This window comes from Aedes albopictus, chromosome 3, assembly GCF_035046485.1.
Source record: "Aedes albopictus strain Foshan chromosome 3, AalbF5, whole genome shotgun sequence".
Lineage (NCBI taxonomy): Eukaryota > Metazoa > Arthropoda > Insecta > Diptera > Culicidae > Aedes > Aedes albopictus.
This window is the reverse complement of record NC_085138.1, coordinates 96,413,629-96,430,310: the sequence shown is the minus strand read 5'-3', so window position 1 is coordinate 96,430,310 and position 16,682 is coordinate 96,413,629. Positions and strand designations below refer to the sequence as shown.

Below are 16,682 nucleotides of genomic sequence, written 5' to 3'. Positions count from 1 at the left end.
TCATCATCATCGACAACAACTGCGTTGCTAAATACTTGGAAAACATTTACTAGTCGACACTGACTCCAGAATCCTGATTCTTCAGGATATTCTGTTGTTTTAAATCCGTTGTATGTTACTCTACATTGCGCAGAAAACATCCTAGGTGCAGCAGCTGGCGTACAGAAGCAGATAATTTCTTTGCTTCGCTGCTGATATAGTCGGTTCGGAAAGATTACAATGTAACTTCAGGTCTTTCGAATAACAAAATTTAATCATCGTGTAATATTATTCTTAGAGTACCTAACTTCTTCAAGGATTCATTTTTATTTCATCTATACGAACAGCGCAATCTTATGCAACAACATCTTCCGACTTGGCCATTTTTCGGGGAGCTCCCGGGTACAAATAGGTGCTCATGAGTGCCTTGACACGACGCTTGACCTCCACCAATTCCTCGGAATCGCTATCAGAGATGGCTGGCAAGTCCGAACCGCTCAACTCTCTTGGGATCACGTCAGCCAAAGCAAACGCATTACGATCGCTAGTGACACTAATCTTACGCCACGGGTCGGCAGCACCATTGGTAAAGTGGATCTCGGTGACCCGTGGATCATTTCCTCCAAATCGATTGTTGGCACGCTGCGTAGCGTAGTAGATCGACTCGTAGCTGATCCAATCGCCGAACACCATACGGCACGTTTCGGAGTACAGCTCCAGGTAGACACGGCTGCCGAACGGCTGGAAGTCCGAATCCGTCGTGAAGAACCATCCGAACTCGTTGCACATCTGGTACAGGGATTGGCGGGCACCCATCATGGTGAAAGCATCGTTCCAGTTGGACTCGCTGAAGGCCTCAACCATGACATCGACGTCCGTCACAACGCAGCCGATATCTTCGGCGAATTTGGTGTTGAACCAGTTGGCAAAGGCGTCCAAGGCCGTCGGGAAGTCATCATCGGTGATGTCCTGGCAGACTTCTGCGAAATCGTTGAGACTAGGGCGATGAAAGTAATTTGTGAGTCATTTTTACAATTGCAAGGGTTTGAATTTAAACGTACTCTCTGTTACGAAGGGTGTAGATTTCGATGGCAGTCATCAAAACGCTGAAGAAGTACATCACCTGGATACGGTTCTCCGGATCAATGGGCGTACAGATGTTGAACTTGTCGAACAAAATATTGCTCAAACCAATGTCGACTAGATTCTGCATCACGTGGAAGGCCACGAAGATATCGTTATAGCATTCCTGGCTTCCGTAATCGATCAAGGTCTGTCCCCAGGCTTCAGAGAATTCCATGAAGTCCATCTCGGCATGGTGGTGTCCACTGGATGACCAAGCTGCAGTAGCCAAATGGGGATAACGGACGCGGAACCAGGTGGCCAACGCTCCGCCCAATTCGCTACCAGCAACCATAACGGGGGCGTATTCGTTCTTCAGGACCTCCCGCCTCAAGTAAGTTACGAACTCTGCAAGATCAGCCAGAATCTGATCGGTGTTCAAGAGATGCAGGTTTTCAGTGCTCGCGTCCCTAAAGTGGAAATACAATAAGTAATCTTTTCAGGAAATAGTTCAGCGTCAACAGTCTTACTCCGTGACCCAGCTCTGGCCGTAGAACCGAGATTCGAAAGCATAGACGGCGCCGTTCATCTCCCGGGCCATATCGTAGATCAGGGTCGACTCGTCGACCATGGAGGTGACGATCGGTTGATTGCCTCCGAGGAAGATCAAGATCGGTCCTCCGGGCATGTAGTTATCGGTGACGGCAAAGTACCGCAGGGTCCACTCGGCCGTGTTCTGTGAGTTGAAGTGATCGACGCGGGTCGTGAAGAAGTTTTCGATCACCAGCCGCTTGGCGGGGTCATCGACGGCTGGTTTGGTAGGCGTGAAACGCTTGGTCATGACCTGCTGCATCAGCGCACGGCTCAGTTCCTTGTTGGGGACCCGTTGGCGGACGGAAGCGGCCGTGGCGGTCATGACCGCCAAGGCCAGGGTGACGAGTACGATCGCTCGCATATTTTTGTCCGACGGGGGGCTGCGGAATGGCGGCAATAATGGTAAATTTTTATGTGTGCGGTTAACAATCGTGTCGGCTGATAATGCGATTATCAGGTGAGGTGTAAAAGCGTGTTTATTGCTGATCGAATTCTGTATTGCTACATCGCGTGGACAGTATTCGATGATAATGTATATTGGTGACCATGTGATAAGCGACTTATTTTGGACGGCTATCGGCGGATAAGGTGAGTTCAAGTGTTATGAAACAGCTTCCTGCTGAGTTTTGGATGGTTATTTTGATGAACGTTTCGTCAGTCTGACGTATGCAGGCGAAGGCGATACACTTGCTATCGAAAAAGTTCATCAAGCTAAGAGCTGAATTGTAATCAAAGGAAGATTTCCAAAAATAGCATACACAGCGGAGATCGCTATACTTGTTTGACTATATTGTTTGGACTTTTCTATCTCTCTATTTTGGGGTTTTGTGCCGGGAACTGGTTCATCCCAGGAGCAATATAATTTTTGATAATATGCAAGAACTTCCAAGTTTCAATCTGGATTCCTGGAATGCTTCCAAAGAAAATTTTGAGAGGATACTATTGAGCTTTAGAAAACATGCTGAAATCTGCATGTTTAATTTGTGGGTTTCTATTTATATCACAGAATCTTCAATAGGAGCATTAAGTATTTATGAAGTTGGCAGTACAATCCCCAAAGTATCGGTGAATATCTCGAACCCTTCGGAAATATCCTGAAATTCTAGATTTAGAAACCTACAAATGTAACAGTTCCTTTTATTTAGAACAGTGATAATACTTCCGAGGGATCCCCCTCAAAAACAATGGATTGCATCAGAGCTGCCACATTACAGGGTTGTATACGAAAAAAAATTTGGCACCCCTCATTTATTTTTAAACCGCAAGACAATGAAACAAGTTTTTTAACTCAAAAAATAGTATATTTTTGAAACTATTTTTCAAGCTTACAGCCCTTGCAAAAAACTTTGAAATAGTAACAAAAATGAGGGGGTACCAACTTTTTTCGTGTACGGAATACAGATAATGTGGCAGCCAGGCCCCTGACACGGCATTGGAATCATGGTAGACAGGATAATAAATAGCGCCCACTGTCAAATGCGAAAACATCAACAATTTTTTGTTTAACGTTTATTTTGATTTGTTGATCAGTTTTTGGAATCATTTTTTCCACCTCTTATGATCACAAAACACTTCAAACTCGCTTTAATATTAATGTACGGTAAGAGGAGCATGCGATTACCGTCTACCCCCGTTGGTTTGAACGACACCTCATGCAAACCAACGGGGTCCATTTTTTAATTTGAACTTCTAGTAACCCTGTGGGCATCGAAAAACTCACTAATGGCAACCCTTTTTGCTGTTTTGTTTTGATTCTGCGTTCCGTTTCACCCCGTTCCATGAGCAGAATGACGTTTGAACCATTTTTAGTTTGAACGATGTGCAGATTAGAGGGGGTCAAATTAAAAAGTGTTCAGATTAGATGAGGTCAAACCAACGGGGGTAGACGGTAGTTGAATAAAGCAACCCAAAAAACACGCATTGTGAATGTGATTTCGTGTGTGGCTCACAACATCAAACAAAAGCTGCGTTTGTTGATTACACGCTCGCTTCAATTTGCACGAATGTGAGTATAAGGCAGTTAGATGTTGGCTACGATAAATTTCATTGATGCCAGGGGCCTGGTGGCAGCTCTGGATAAGCTATTTTACGAGACGTTCTACCGGTGGGCCGCCCGTTGTTATTGTTTACATTTGATGTTTTTGTTTTCGCGAAAAGTAGCATAACATGTGGTGAGCGCCAATCAGATTTTTGCTGACAGAGATGTTTCGGTTTCTAAAGTGGCATGTATCAATCCCCCGAGCTGCATGATGTCACTAGCAGATGAAAAAAACATCCCCACGGTCTACGGATATTAATTATAGTGGGCGGATTGACGCATTTTGCAGATAAATGAACCTCGTTTATTGGATGGGCCTGTATCACATGTTATGCTAGCGAAAATGTAAATAAATGGGCCCACCGGTTGGACTTCAAAACCGGTAAACATTCAAAAAACAGCTGATTTGAAACGTCTCATAAAATGCCTTATTGCATGCATGTGCGTGGCGTCTGCACCACATGTATGGAAGAATGGGAGGTCGCCTAACGTTTTAATCGATATCTTATTGTTGCGCTCAAGGCACACCTAATTCTTTTAATGTTTTGAAAAGCTTAGGCTCTCAGCTTTCTAATGGTGAGGTCGGATTTGATATCGGTGGTTGCAAACACAGCGAAAATCGGGATTTAATGATAAAATTCAAAATGGTGGCCAACTCCAAGATGGCTGCCAAAAAATTTTCAACTTCACATGAAAGCTCTATACTTTACCTTTATAGAGATGTAAAGTTTTGTATATGTTACAACATTAATTTTTGAGATATTACGCGATAAATGAGGTGCAATTTGATGAAAAATCAATCATTTTTGTCACCTAGTCAGCCCCTTTGCAAGCGAGGGGTCTGTCAATTTAACCCAACCAAAGCGGGTTTCACCCTTTTTTATCATATTCTAGCGAATAACCAAGAAAAAAAAATCAAATTCCAGACTTTATGTAAATGGCGGCCTGGTTTCAGCGAGAATTACCCAGAAAATAGTTGGATAATATCAATGGATATGTTGTGTTACAGTTTATAGCAAAAAATCACCATTGAAATTGGATGGCTGTAGATGTCAAGTCCTGTAAACTCCAGAACAATTCGAACGACGCTGAATATCCTAATAGTAAAAACAATTTATATCATTTTCAAGTACGTCCGGTTATTCTAGTTGATTATACAACGTCACTCTGCATACCGGATATGACTACTGTTACGAGTATAGATCTGAGGTTCTGAACTACAAGTTAGTTTGGATGACCTGCATTATTCTAATAATGTCAATGGGTGGCTTCCGAGTTTCTAAGAGATTCGCGAATTTCAGAATGTTTTGTAATCATGCAATTTGTTGCTTAAACGAACAATATTACTCCTGTATGCGTATAACGGCAGTGTAGATATGAAGGAATGAATTTCTTCAGAACACTTTGAAACACCTAGAACGTAGGTTCTCAAGATATGAAGAACAGTTCCATATTCATTGAAAAGGCTATTCAAATACATTTAGATGTGATCAAAGTCAGCATTCAACGCTACCGGTGTATCAATGATTTTAATTTCTTGGTGTTCAGGCTGTTCAAGAATGTCAATGATGTCTCAAACCCAATTACTCATATTATTCCCAACAGAGGAGTAGATTTGCTATTACTTTGCTGATGAAAGAAATTACAGAAATTACTTATCCACTACGAGTGGATGATTTTATACAGCTATTTTGCATTTGGGGTCACATGACCACTCCGGCTAAAGGGTGTAATCTGAAGGCCAATTATTCTAAGAGTTTGTGGATCTAGAACGTCTAGACATCCTAAAACCTTTTGATATCCTGCAGACTAGGGAGTGTGTGGGAGACCACGCATCTCACTATCATAAGATATGTATTGATCATTAGATACGCTAGTAGATCAGAATTGGACGGCCTGTGCCCTTGGAAATACTTAGAATAGTTAGAATATGACACGTTGTGTTCATTCAAAATGTGTGTTAAGATCAGGTTCACGTGGATCAGCTGGCCTATCCTCCAGAGAGCTTTTGGATGACCTAAAACGTCCACAGAACTTAATATTTTATCTAAGTTAAACCTCTAGCTACTGAAAATACCCATGTAATATTTTTAGTCAAATAATCTACGAAAGGTTTTTAGAACCTTTATAAAACCAAAATAAAAGAAGTATATGTAGCAGATCTTGCAAGGGAAAGAAGGGAGGAAATGTACAGACCGGTAATCGCGCTAAACAGCCTGCATGCCGTATCGAATGATAGCGACCAGCGATACGAAAACTTTTCAGCCTCCCGTGGTATTGTAGTCAGAAGCACCTTCTTTTCCCGCAAAGTATCCATGCATAAAGCCACCTGGAGATCACCCGACCATCAAACAGAAAACCAAATCGTCCACGTTCTACTCGACGGTACATTCTTCTCGGATATTACCAATGTCCGCACAAACCGCAGTGCGAGTATTGATTCGGATCACTATTGTCGCGCTTATCTTTTATTAGAGTCCTGCGGCGGTCGTACGCTCGCAAGGCATACCGCCGCATGACAGTCGCAAGGCAAAACAAAAGAAAAAGTGTTCCCGCCAAAAATAAAAGCACGTGGGTTTCGCGAAGTGACAGATGTTTTTGAATGTATTTGTGACGAACGGCAAGAGTAGCTCAGTGGAATGAGTGTTCTTGCTGTCAAACTCCATATAGTGGAATTATATAAATCTGGTGACGCTGTTATGATTAGTGACTGTCGCGCTGATATCAGAAGCCAGAGGCAGATAATCGCCATATTCTGATTTTTCTTGAGAGACATAATAGCTAGTCGCTGTATGCATACGCTCAAAACTTTCTACGGTTATTACCACGCGTCGAAGTCGAACGCCGCGGCTCAACATCGAGCAGCTGCGTAACGTAGAAGTGGCTCAAGAAGAGCAGCTTGGTGCAGTCACACTAGAAAATGGCAGGAGGGACATCCGATCCGCCATAGGTAGCACCTCGACAGCAGCACTGAGCTTCGCGACTCCGAATCATGGGCGAGAAAGTTACAATATCATACGAGGGCGAATGAGGCACGTTATAGACAGGCTCCGTGCCTGTTCCGACAGGCAGAACTCAGTCTTCCGAAGGAAGAAGCGCTAGCAGAAAGAACGAGATCGCGAAGCGATGGAAGAGCTGTACCGCGCTAAGGACACACGGAAGTTCTACGAGAAGCTAAACCGCTCGCGCAGAGGCTTTGTGCCACAAGCCGACATGTGCCGAGACAATTGGACGAGCGTGAGGTGGTCGAGAGACGGCGACAACATTACGATGAGCACCTCAATGGCGACGTTGCAAGCACCGAAGGTGGCATGGTAACATATCTAAGAGTACGTGCACAGGACGAAAGATTTTCAGCCCCTAACCTCCAAGAGATTGAAGAGGAGATTAGCCGGGTAAAAACTAACAAAGCCGCTGGAACAGAGCAAATACCAAGCGAGGTTCTAAAATACGGTGGAAAAGCACTGGTGAGAGCACTACACTTGGTCGTTACCAAGATTTGGGAGGAGGAAGTTTTACCGGAGGAATGGGTGTAAGGTATCGTGTGTCTCATTTACAAAAAGGGCGACAAGTTGGATTGCGGAAACGGCCGCGCGATCACACTACTGAGCGCTGCCCACAAGACACTCTCTCATATTTTATGCCGCTGTCTATCACCGATTGCAAGAGAGTTCGTGGCGCAATATCAGGCTGGATTTATGGGTGAACGCGCTACAACGGATCAGATGTTCGCCATCCGCCAGGTGTTGCAGAAATGCCGCGAATAGAACGTGCCCACACATCACTTGTTCATCTTCAAATCGGCGTATGATACAATCGATCGAGAACAGCTATGGCAGATTATGCACGAATACGGATTCCCGGATAAACTGATACGATTGATCAAGGCGACGATGGATCGAGTGATGTGCGTAGTTCGAGTGTCAGGGACACTCTCGAGTCACTTCTAATCTCGCAGAGGGTTACGGCAAGGTGATGGTCTTTCGTGCTTGCAGTTCAACATTTCTTTAAAGGGTGTAATAAGGAAAGCGGGAATACATAAACACGAGTGGAACAATTTTCACAATATCCGTTTAGCTGCTTGGTTTCGCTGATAATATTGATATTATACCCAAAATTACTATCGATGGTGATGAAATCGAGACTGTTGAAGAATTCCTGTACTTAGGCTCACCAGTGACCATCGACAACGACATTTGCAGAGAAATTCAGAGACACATTATTGTGGCAGGAAATCGAGCTTACTTGGGATGGGACTCCGCAGAACACTACGATCGAACAAAGTTCGCCGTCTGCAAATCTAGTGAATGTATACCGAAACGAAAATACATGAAACGATTCATGTTTACGCTTGTAAATATGAAGGATTTCAGATAACGTGTAACGGCAATCGAAATGATGTCTAAGAAAAACTGATGGCATAAGAATGTAGTTCTGTTACAGAAGCTTCTATATGGTGAATTTTAGGATAATTTGGACGACCTATACCATTCCATTCCATGTTTCCAAAATGCATGGTACACTCAAACCCCCATTTAAGTAGGATCCATTTAGGTGAAATCTTTTTAGGTCCCTCCATATTGGTAACGTTACCTTATTGGAATTTGATTTTGTTCACCATCATTGATGACGTCAAACCCGACATAAACCTATCATAGACTAGTTTTTATTTTGGCCACCAAACCCAACATTGACCCAACAGTTGTTCAATGTTGGTCCAACAGTGGCCCTACATACGATAAAAATTGACCCGACTTTGATCCGACATTCAATAGATTTTCAGTCTGGCGAAATTTTACAGGATTTTTCGTGTTTGAATGACAATTGAGGTGCCCTGATTCAAAGGGGTGTAACTGACCACTTTGTCGATTTTGTACTTAGAATTTTTAAAAATTCTTCAGATTCCAATCTTTCAAGGAACTTTTTTAAGATTATTTTTACGATGATTGGAAAAATTATAATAAATCGGAGAAAATTGGACCGATTTTGAAACTTTATACATTTTGTATATGATAAAAAATTGTAGAAAATCTTTGAGCCTCATTTACTCGATAGTGGGATTTTATCACTTACACCCCTTTGCTTTTAACTCCCTCAATTCTGACCTGAGACCCTCCAAACCCCCCTGAAGCCCATCCCTTTCTGAGACTCCCTTGAAAGCCTTCTGAAACTTTGCTTGATCCCCTTTAAATCTCCTAGTCACTCTCCCTTCTTAAACTTCTTTATACCTGTTGTCCCATTTAGGAAATAAGCTGGATACATTTAGGTAAAAATTTTATTAAGGCAGTTCCGGCTCATTACCTGTACAGAGGTTTTGGTTTAATGTAATCTTTCAAGATATGCAGTGAGCATGGTCGAATGCATGTAGTAATTATGAAAGGTCCCAACTAAAGATTAGGTTGATAGACTTGGTAATTATCATGTTTATATATATATATTTTATCTGTATTAACGAGATTTTTAGCCCTAGGCTAGTTCATCTCGGGACCCACGCTTTACTTCCCTTCCCAAGGAAGAACTCACATTTTGCGAGTTTGTCGGGAGTGGGATTCGATCCCAGGTCCTCGGCGAGATAGGCACGTGCTTTAACCATCACACCAGGTCCGCTCCACATGTTTATATTTTGTTAAAAGCGACTAACAACTGATTAACCTCATTGTAGGGTGATTTGTAGTTGTAAATAGTTTAATTATGATGGGATCCTAACAAATCGGAGCCACGTGGATAGTTTTATTCCGGTGAACGGAGTTAGGAGGTGTAAAAATTGCAAAACCTTATTAAGGCCTCATTATTTGGAGTTGAAATCTCGCGTTTAGTATCATACAGGCGTATCTACAATGATCGATTTCTCTTCATCGATCTTCTCTTCGGATTATTCCGGAAAATACGACCAATTTTTGGATGACCTCTCGGTGTGTTTCTGTGAAGGACGACTAGGACTAACATCTCAAACAACAAAAAGAACCGAAAATGTCTTGCCGGCTCAATTATTAATCAAAGAGAAAATCGATGAAGAGGAAATGATCATTGTAGATACGCCCGTATGATACTGAGCGCGAGAAATGATTTCATCTGAACAGTGGGTAATTCTATGTATTATTATATGTTCCTTTCGAGACGGAGCGCAGAAAAGTGAAATCTCCATACAAATGGCTCAACTTTGGCTCTCTAGAACTCTTAGATTTTCCAACAAAACAACAATTATTTTTCCTCATTATAATATAAATCAGAAATAAAAAATATGCGACGGATAAAACTTTTTTGCAATTTCTCATCGTAATAGGCTGTTTTACCTCACGCAAATCTGCCAAGAAAAGGCCTACTTTTCCACACCAAATTAGCAGTGTTGTAATGATTCATTACAGCACTGATTTACGTTGCGTAATGAACCATTACTACAGCATTATTTTCAGTTTTGATCAACTTCGCGATGCTTTCTGGACGTAGTTTAAAAAATTGTGACAACTGCACAGTATGATCTGCTATGGTCAGACTTTCTTATACATGGCTATGAACATCAGTGTGCAATTTAATTAAAACTTTTGTTAAAAATTCTCCTCAAGTGGTAATTTATGAAATTACAAAAAAACGTTGTACGCAACTCGGTGCAGAACTCGGCAAGCCTCGTTGGATAAGTGTACGACTCGTGCTGTAAAAACCTTCATTCTGCACCTTGTTGCGTAAACTACTATCACAGAGAAACAGACGTAACACTTAGAACAAATTTCATTAAAAAAAACATCGTCACAAAAACGTAATCGCCCAATGCTAGACGTATTGTGTTTGGCCGGGCCGCCACTAGATGGCGGTAGTGAGCAAACGTCAAACAGGAGCAAAAACGATACCAGCGCCGCGAGTGGTAGATCGACCTACTATTGAATATTTGAATCAACCGTTTAAAAGGTGATCGATGGGAAGCAATGAGAGTGTGACGTCTGTTTCTCTGTGCTACTATTTCGTGTTTTACTGTTTTGTCCACTTTTTGTTTACCGTGTTATGGTAAATCTCACAGGCAACGTAAACAAAAGTTTGTTTGCACACATACAGGAATAAGTACACACCAAAAATCGATTGAGGGTTTCAGCAAAATTTTGCTGAATTTTGCCGAGCTGAAGGTTTCAGTAAATATTTTGCTGAAATTCAGCAAAATTTTGCTGATTTGTTCAGTAACCTCTGCTGATCACCAGTAACGTTTTGCTGAAATTCAGCAAACTTTGCCGAAAGTTTAGCAAAAAATTTTGCTGAACCCCTCAGCTCGGCAAAATTTAGCAAAATGTTGCTGAAAGCGTTTGGGTGTGTAAAGCCAGATTTATTGAAACAGTTTACATCACATAAAATAAAGTCAAATAGGGTAGGGTGACGATGGGTATTATCGGCAGGTTTGTTCTCTTCGTCATGGGGGGTTTTTGTCGGCCAAATTTCTTGAAACCTGGTCATATTACTCAGCTTGGTTGGGAAGGATTTGTCAACTCTGAGTTCAATAGCTTTCAAAATCCCCTCAGGACGAAGAGAACAAAACTGCAGAAAATATGCAATTTCCCCTAGATGAAAAATATATGCAAAACTGTTACACTAGTTTACAGCATTTTTGAACTCGGTAAGCTGATGATCGTTTTTGGTGTAGAATCATGTCCTGAGTTCGAAAACGCGAAGGAAAAAAATTACAGTAGAGCGGAAATTTTTTCGACTTTCCATGCAAGGTTGATGATTTGAAATCGATTTTTGTTCTATTTTTAAGCAAAGTCGCTCACTTCAAACATCTCATTCTCCGTAGTCAATGCTTCGATTGAGCTGAAATTTTTACTGTAACTCGCCTACATATGATATGTCAAATAAACGTCGAGAAAGAATTTTTTAGTTGTTTTTTTCTTATTGAAAAAAATACATTTCCTCAAAAAATTTTGGAAATTTTACTAAAATTTAAGAAGATCATCCCTAAAACTCGCCAATATCTTGAAGTTCATCAATCTGATGCAAAACCTGTATTCAGATGTTCGAATGGTATTGTATTCAGCTTTTAATTTATGGAAAAAGATTTAAAATTGGTTAATCAAAACGCAATATATTTGAATTTTAGTAAATTACATATTTTGAAAAGTTGCAAAACTCAATATTGAGCTAAAACTTAAAAACTGTTCTACTTAAAATTTTTTGAAGGTCGGTTTCGAAATTAGCAATAAATTGTGCTTCAAAAACTTTGGTCGTTGACAGAAGTTCACGACTTTCGTTTTATTTTGTAAACTTGTGTTATCGCTCAACAGCACAATTGTGCTGGTTCGTCACGGAAGGGATATAATGTCGGGCCAGGGGGTTCAAAAGTTTTTAACTAGCGTAGAACTTTCCTAACGGCCTCCAAAGCATTTTCCAGTTTGTGTCATATTTTTTGTGGCACAAGTGTACCAAATGGAGGATAACATGCCTCTGCGTCTGCAGCCTGCTTTCCGATATTCTTGGTGCGGTTGGAAAGGTTATGCACGCTAGATGTAGATTTTTGATCCTTAGCATCCTTACGAGTTTCAGAAAGCAAGGTTCGCAAAAACAAAATCTTCAATTAAGAACTCCATTATCTGCGGGCTCTACAGTGCTCCTGCTTTTGTTGTACCCGCCCCGGTTCTATCCGAAGACTTGCAGGGTTTACAATGCAACGGGAAGTGATCTACGGTGTATACTGGGATTAGTAAAATGCTCTCACAAGCGTCATGTTGATGTTTGTCAAACTATTATCCTTGTATATATCCATGAATGTTTCAAAAAAATTGATGATGGTGAATCTGAATTATTCTTTCAAAATCTTATAACTGGTGTATTTCGAATGTTAAGAATGACCCGCATTTAACGCCTCAACGTAGGCAATTTCTTTGGTCCATGTTTTGGAGACCTTTAAAAATGTCTACCCTAGCCTGATGTAATATACAATAATACTTGTATGTAACCACTTTTCAGATGGAATCATTTTGTCATTTTTATCCCTCCTAACCCAGTAAACCACAAAATTTTATTGAAAGATATTAAGCGGTTTGTTCAGCTGACACAAACATTTTCAAGATATTGAACACTGTCTTAACTACAATTATTCACTTTTATCAACAACCATAGTTTTTTCGATTCACTTTATTTTGCATCCAAATGCAATAAAAAGTTTTATCCTGATCTTGAGATTGAGATCGGATCTCATTAATTGTACAGTAAGTTTGGAGGTTTCAAAGGGGCTTAAGGGGCGTTCTAGGGGACTACGTGATGTTCCAGATGAGTTTCAGAGATGTTTTTAAGTGGTTTCAGAATCCCACTCTAGTCGATGAAAACTTTTCGTCAAACGACAAATTGTCCACTGGGCCACTGGGTGTTTCGAGTGTTGTCCCTAATGTTAGCGATCGTTCAGTCTGTGCAATCTATAATCCCTTCGATTTCCCATGAATCACGTCACTGAATAGCCCATAGAATACCCCGAAACACTTGGAGTCCTTTGAGATATCTCTAAAGCTCCTTAAAACTGATTTTTAAAAATTGAAAATGCCTCTGCAATCACTCTGAAGCTCCCAGAACTTCCTTAAGCTCCTTTGAATCTCCATGAAACGCCTTTGAAGCTCTAAGAAACCCCTTTTTATCGCCCTGGAATGTGTATATTAACTATTATGACCTCTACACTTAAAAGGAAAAAGTGTTATCTCAATTATGGGTTTCCGGCGAAACTTGTTTGATTGAATTTTCTTATATTCCAATTAATCGACACTTCGTTTGGATTTCACTATTATTGAAACTAACTTCAAAGATTAAAAATCCACGTTAAGTCGATCGCATGGTTCCTCACACTACCAACAAAAAATTGCCACTTGACACCGTTACATCACAGCACACACCGTCACACCATTTCCGTACCTTCTACTGCACAAAACTATCTGTAATCCTAACTCCACTTCCGAGCAAATCGGTACACTAACTCAATTCATCCGGCTCCGGATGGATCCAATTTATATGTACTTCCAGCCAGCAAAGACTTATCATTCCATAAAACCGCTCGTCTCAATTGCGGTTTTACGGCTAAATAGATATCGACGATTTGTCTAATTCGGACAGATAGCCCAAATATGTATTTATGTAATGCAAAGGGAAGAAGACTAAGGTGAGTAGCCGATGGCCCGTGCGCTTGGGTTCTACCTTTTTATGGCATTCCAGTCCAACTGGAACGGAGTCTACTAGTCAGGTTAGCTTTCTGCGAACACAATCACGATTGTAAACTAAGAGACTGGGTAAGATCAATAGTACCATTTCTGTACTCTATGTCCAGGATAGTCGAGGAATACGAGTGTTCGTTTGGATCACAATTCGAACCCAGTAGCCTTGTTTATTGTCTTGATGTGCCTTTTCCATTCGAGCAGCGAAAACCCCCCATGTGAGTAGATATTCGGACTTGAAAGAGCCCGAGAGCGACCTTATCGGAAGTGCTCAGCTCCATTTGGGTGTAATATAATGTCCGGTTGATTGGGGTGGTCAAACGGCGCTGGATGACCGCGCATTAGATAAGCTATCGTGTGCGGGGCCGGTGCAGCAGTTGTTGCGTAGGTTATTTGTTAAGGGCAATCAGCTGATAGGGCAGGTGCGGGTGGCTTGGCTATGCAAGCGGAAGCATACCAGGCGTTGAGAATATTAGTTGTTTAGTATTTTTCATAAATCGGTGGATACACTATTCATTATCGAGCTAGATGCTAATATATTATACGCCGAATTTAGACGGGTTATCCCTCTGTAATTCGCGAACTCTAGTCTGTGCCCTATATTGTAGACTGGGCATATGAGGCCATCCAACCAGCTGGTAGGCAATTCTTCATCCTCCCAAATCTTTACTATAATCTGGCGGATTGATGATGTAACTGCTCGCTTCTGTGCTTAAGAAGTTTGATCGGGATCTCGTCCTTCCCAGCAGCCTTGCTGTTTTCAGCTCCTAGAGGGCCTTCTTAACCTCATCCACCAACATGCCACTGCTTGATATCCATTATTATAATCCTGTTCCTGGGTGCATCTTCACTGCTACCATTCAACAAATCTTCGAAATGCTCCTTCCACATGGTTGCCACCAGCATATTTCATTCCCGGTCATTGCACTGACGCAGTCTTGTGCCGCGCATAAACGCATAAAGCGCATAAAACCTCCGCATATCGTTTCTGTTCATACTTTGCTGCGCTTCAGCAATCTCTTCATGCTGCCGTTTCAACTGCGGTGGGTTCGTTTCTCTGCTGCTCTTGTCACCCTGTACCGCTCCCTGTTGAACCGGGTACCGGTCACTAGCATTCGATTTTCTTCTTTTCGTTCATCGCTGAACGGTACCTATCACCTCTTGCGCTGTTGTTGTCACTGCTTCATAGATAAACTCCCATAAACTGTTGATATCTCTGTATCCGTTGGTCTGTCCTATGCTTTAGACCAGCTTCTGATGGTACTGTGCAGCAACCCCTACGGCTGACAAGCGTTGGATATTTAAACGTATCGTTCATGACTCGTGTCAGTAGAGGGCCACCTTTTTATACTTGATACATTTGATTATTTTTCTTATCGCAGCTTCTTCTGGAGACCGTACCCAAGTAACCAAAAGTTCAGATAAGGGGGTACTTTATAAGCTAAGCAGCTTCTTCAAGGTTGCTCTTTAGCCTTCTAAGCATTTTCATTTTTAAGTAATTTTGGAACTTGAAAGTGTACATAAGATAGCTGGATAGCCTTTCAAGCAGCTTCTTACAGAACTTTAACAAAATTCATGCAGAAACAAAAATATATTTTTCAGAATCACAACTTGTTTATGATAAGTGATTCATATGTCTGAAATTGCTTATGATAATTGTTTTCCACATACGTCGCTCCTATGTAGATTTGAACTGGATTTTCCTGCGTGATAGTCTGCTGACTTACCGCTGCGCTGCTGAAGACACTTGACAAAGTCAAGCTAACTTCACTACTGTACAAGTGTGCATAACTAGCTGCCGACAGATAATCGATTCAAGACAGACTTCACCCGCCCCTCACTCAACCGTAACTGTAGTATTGTGGTAGAGCGTAGGGTTCTCACACAGCGACTCTTGGTTTGAATCCGGTGGGCGGCATATTTCGGCCTAATATTTATTGATTTGATAAATTTAAATTTGTATTTATTTATTCGTGTATTGTTTAACAGTTGTTTCTCGCAAAAAAGTGACATTTATTTCTTCCTTGAAACACAATGCTACTGAACTGAACTTCTATAAATTTAAAAGTTCGGACAAAGTTCCAAGTAGCGTCTTAAGCAGCTTTAAAGCTGCTTAAGAGGCTAGCAATGAGCTTTGCCGGAACTTTTGACAGAAATTCCAGCAAGGCTTATCGGCTCATCTTAAGCAGCCAGAAAGTTCCATTCGGAACTTTATATGAACTTTGCAGAACTTGATAGTGCATTTTGTCATGGTAAGCGGAGCTTTTGTATACTTGGGAAGTGAGTCCGATTTCCACTTATGATGCGCCTTCGCATTTCACAATTCACATTGTTGTCAGCTGTCAGTAATCAGTCTGATCCAAGGTCAGACGAATTCCTACACTACCTCGAAGATATCTCCGTCTATCGTAATGTTACTTCCTAGACGAATCTTATCGTGTTTGGCTCCGTCTACTAGCATGCACTTTGTTTTTGACGCATCCACCATCAGTCCGACCTTTGCGCGTTAGCGTTTTAGGCGGGTGTACAGCTCTGTCATCGTTCCAAATATTCTAGCGATAATATCCACGTCGTCCGCAAAGCACACAAATTGACTGGATTTCTTGAAAATCTTGCACCGGCTCATTGCACAACACCATCTAGAGAACTGTTGAACAGGAGGCATGAGAGTCCATCAGCTTGTCGCAGTCCCCAGTGAGATTCGAATGAATTGGATAGTTCACCAGATACCCTTACACAGTATTGCGCACCGTCCATCGTTGCCTTGATAAGTCTGGCCAGTATCGCCGGAAAGCTGTTTTCGTCCATTATTTTCCATAGCTCTTCCATAGTCCTTA

The 16,682-nt window shown here is 41.5% G+C and overlaps 1 protein-coding gene across 1 annotated transcript; it reads right to left on the bottom strand.

The window, feature by feature from the left end:
* Positions 1–234: 234 nt before the first annotated feature.
* Positions 235–13,707, bottom strand: LOC115267144 (putative serine protease K12H4.7). Its single transcript, XM_029873985.2, has 4 exons — positions 13,550–13,707; positions 1,572–2,015; positions 1,041–1,511; positions 235–976 (listed from the first exon to the last, which is right to left on the bottom strand). Exons 2-4 carry the CDS (start codon positions 1,994–1,996, stop codon positions 334–336), a joined length of 1,539 nt encoding a protein of 512 aa, XP_029729845.2. The 5' UTR covers positions 1,997–2,015; positions 13,550–13,707; the 3' UTR covers positions 235–333.
* Between the last annotated feature and the right edge of the window lie 2,975 nt (positions 13,708–16,682).

Coding starts and splice junctions, on each gene's coding strand:
- LOC115267144 (XM_029873985.2), bottom strand. CDS start 1,996: ATGCGAGCGATCGTACTCGTCACCCTGGCCTTGGCGGTCATGACCGCC. Junction 1,512..1,571: donor GGCCAGAGCTGGGTCACGGA/GTAAGACTGTTG, acceptor TTTCCACTTTAG/GGACGCGAGCACTGAAAACC. Junction 977..1,040: donor TACACCCTTCGTAACAGAGA/GTACGTTTAAAT, acceptor TCATCGCCCTAG/TCTCAACGATTTCGCAGAAG.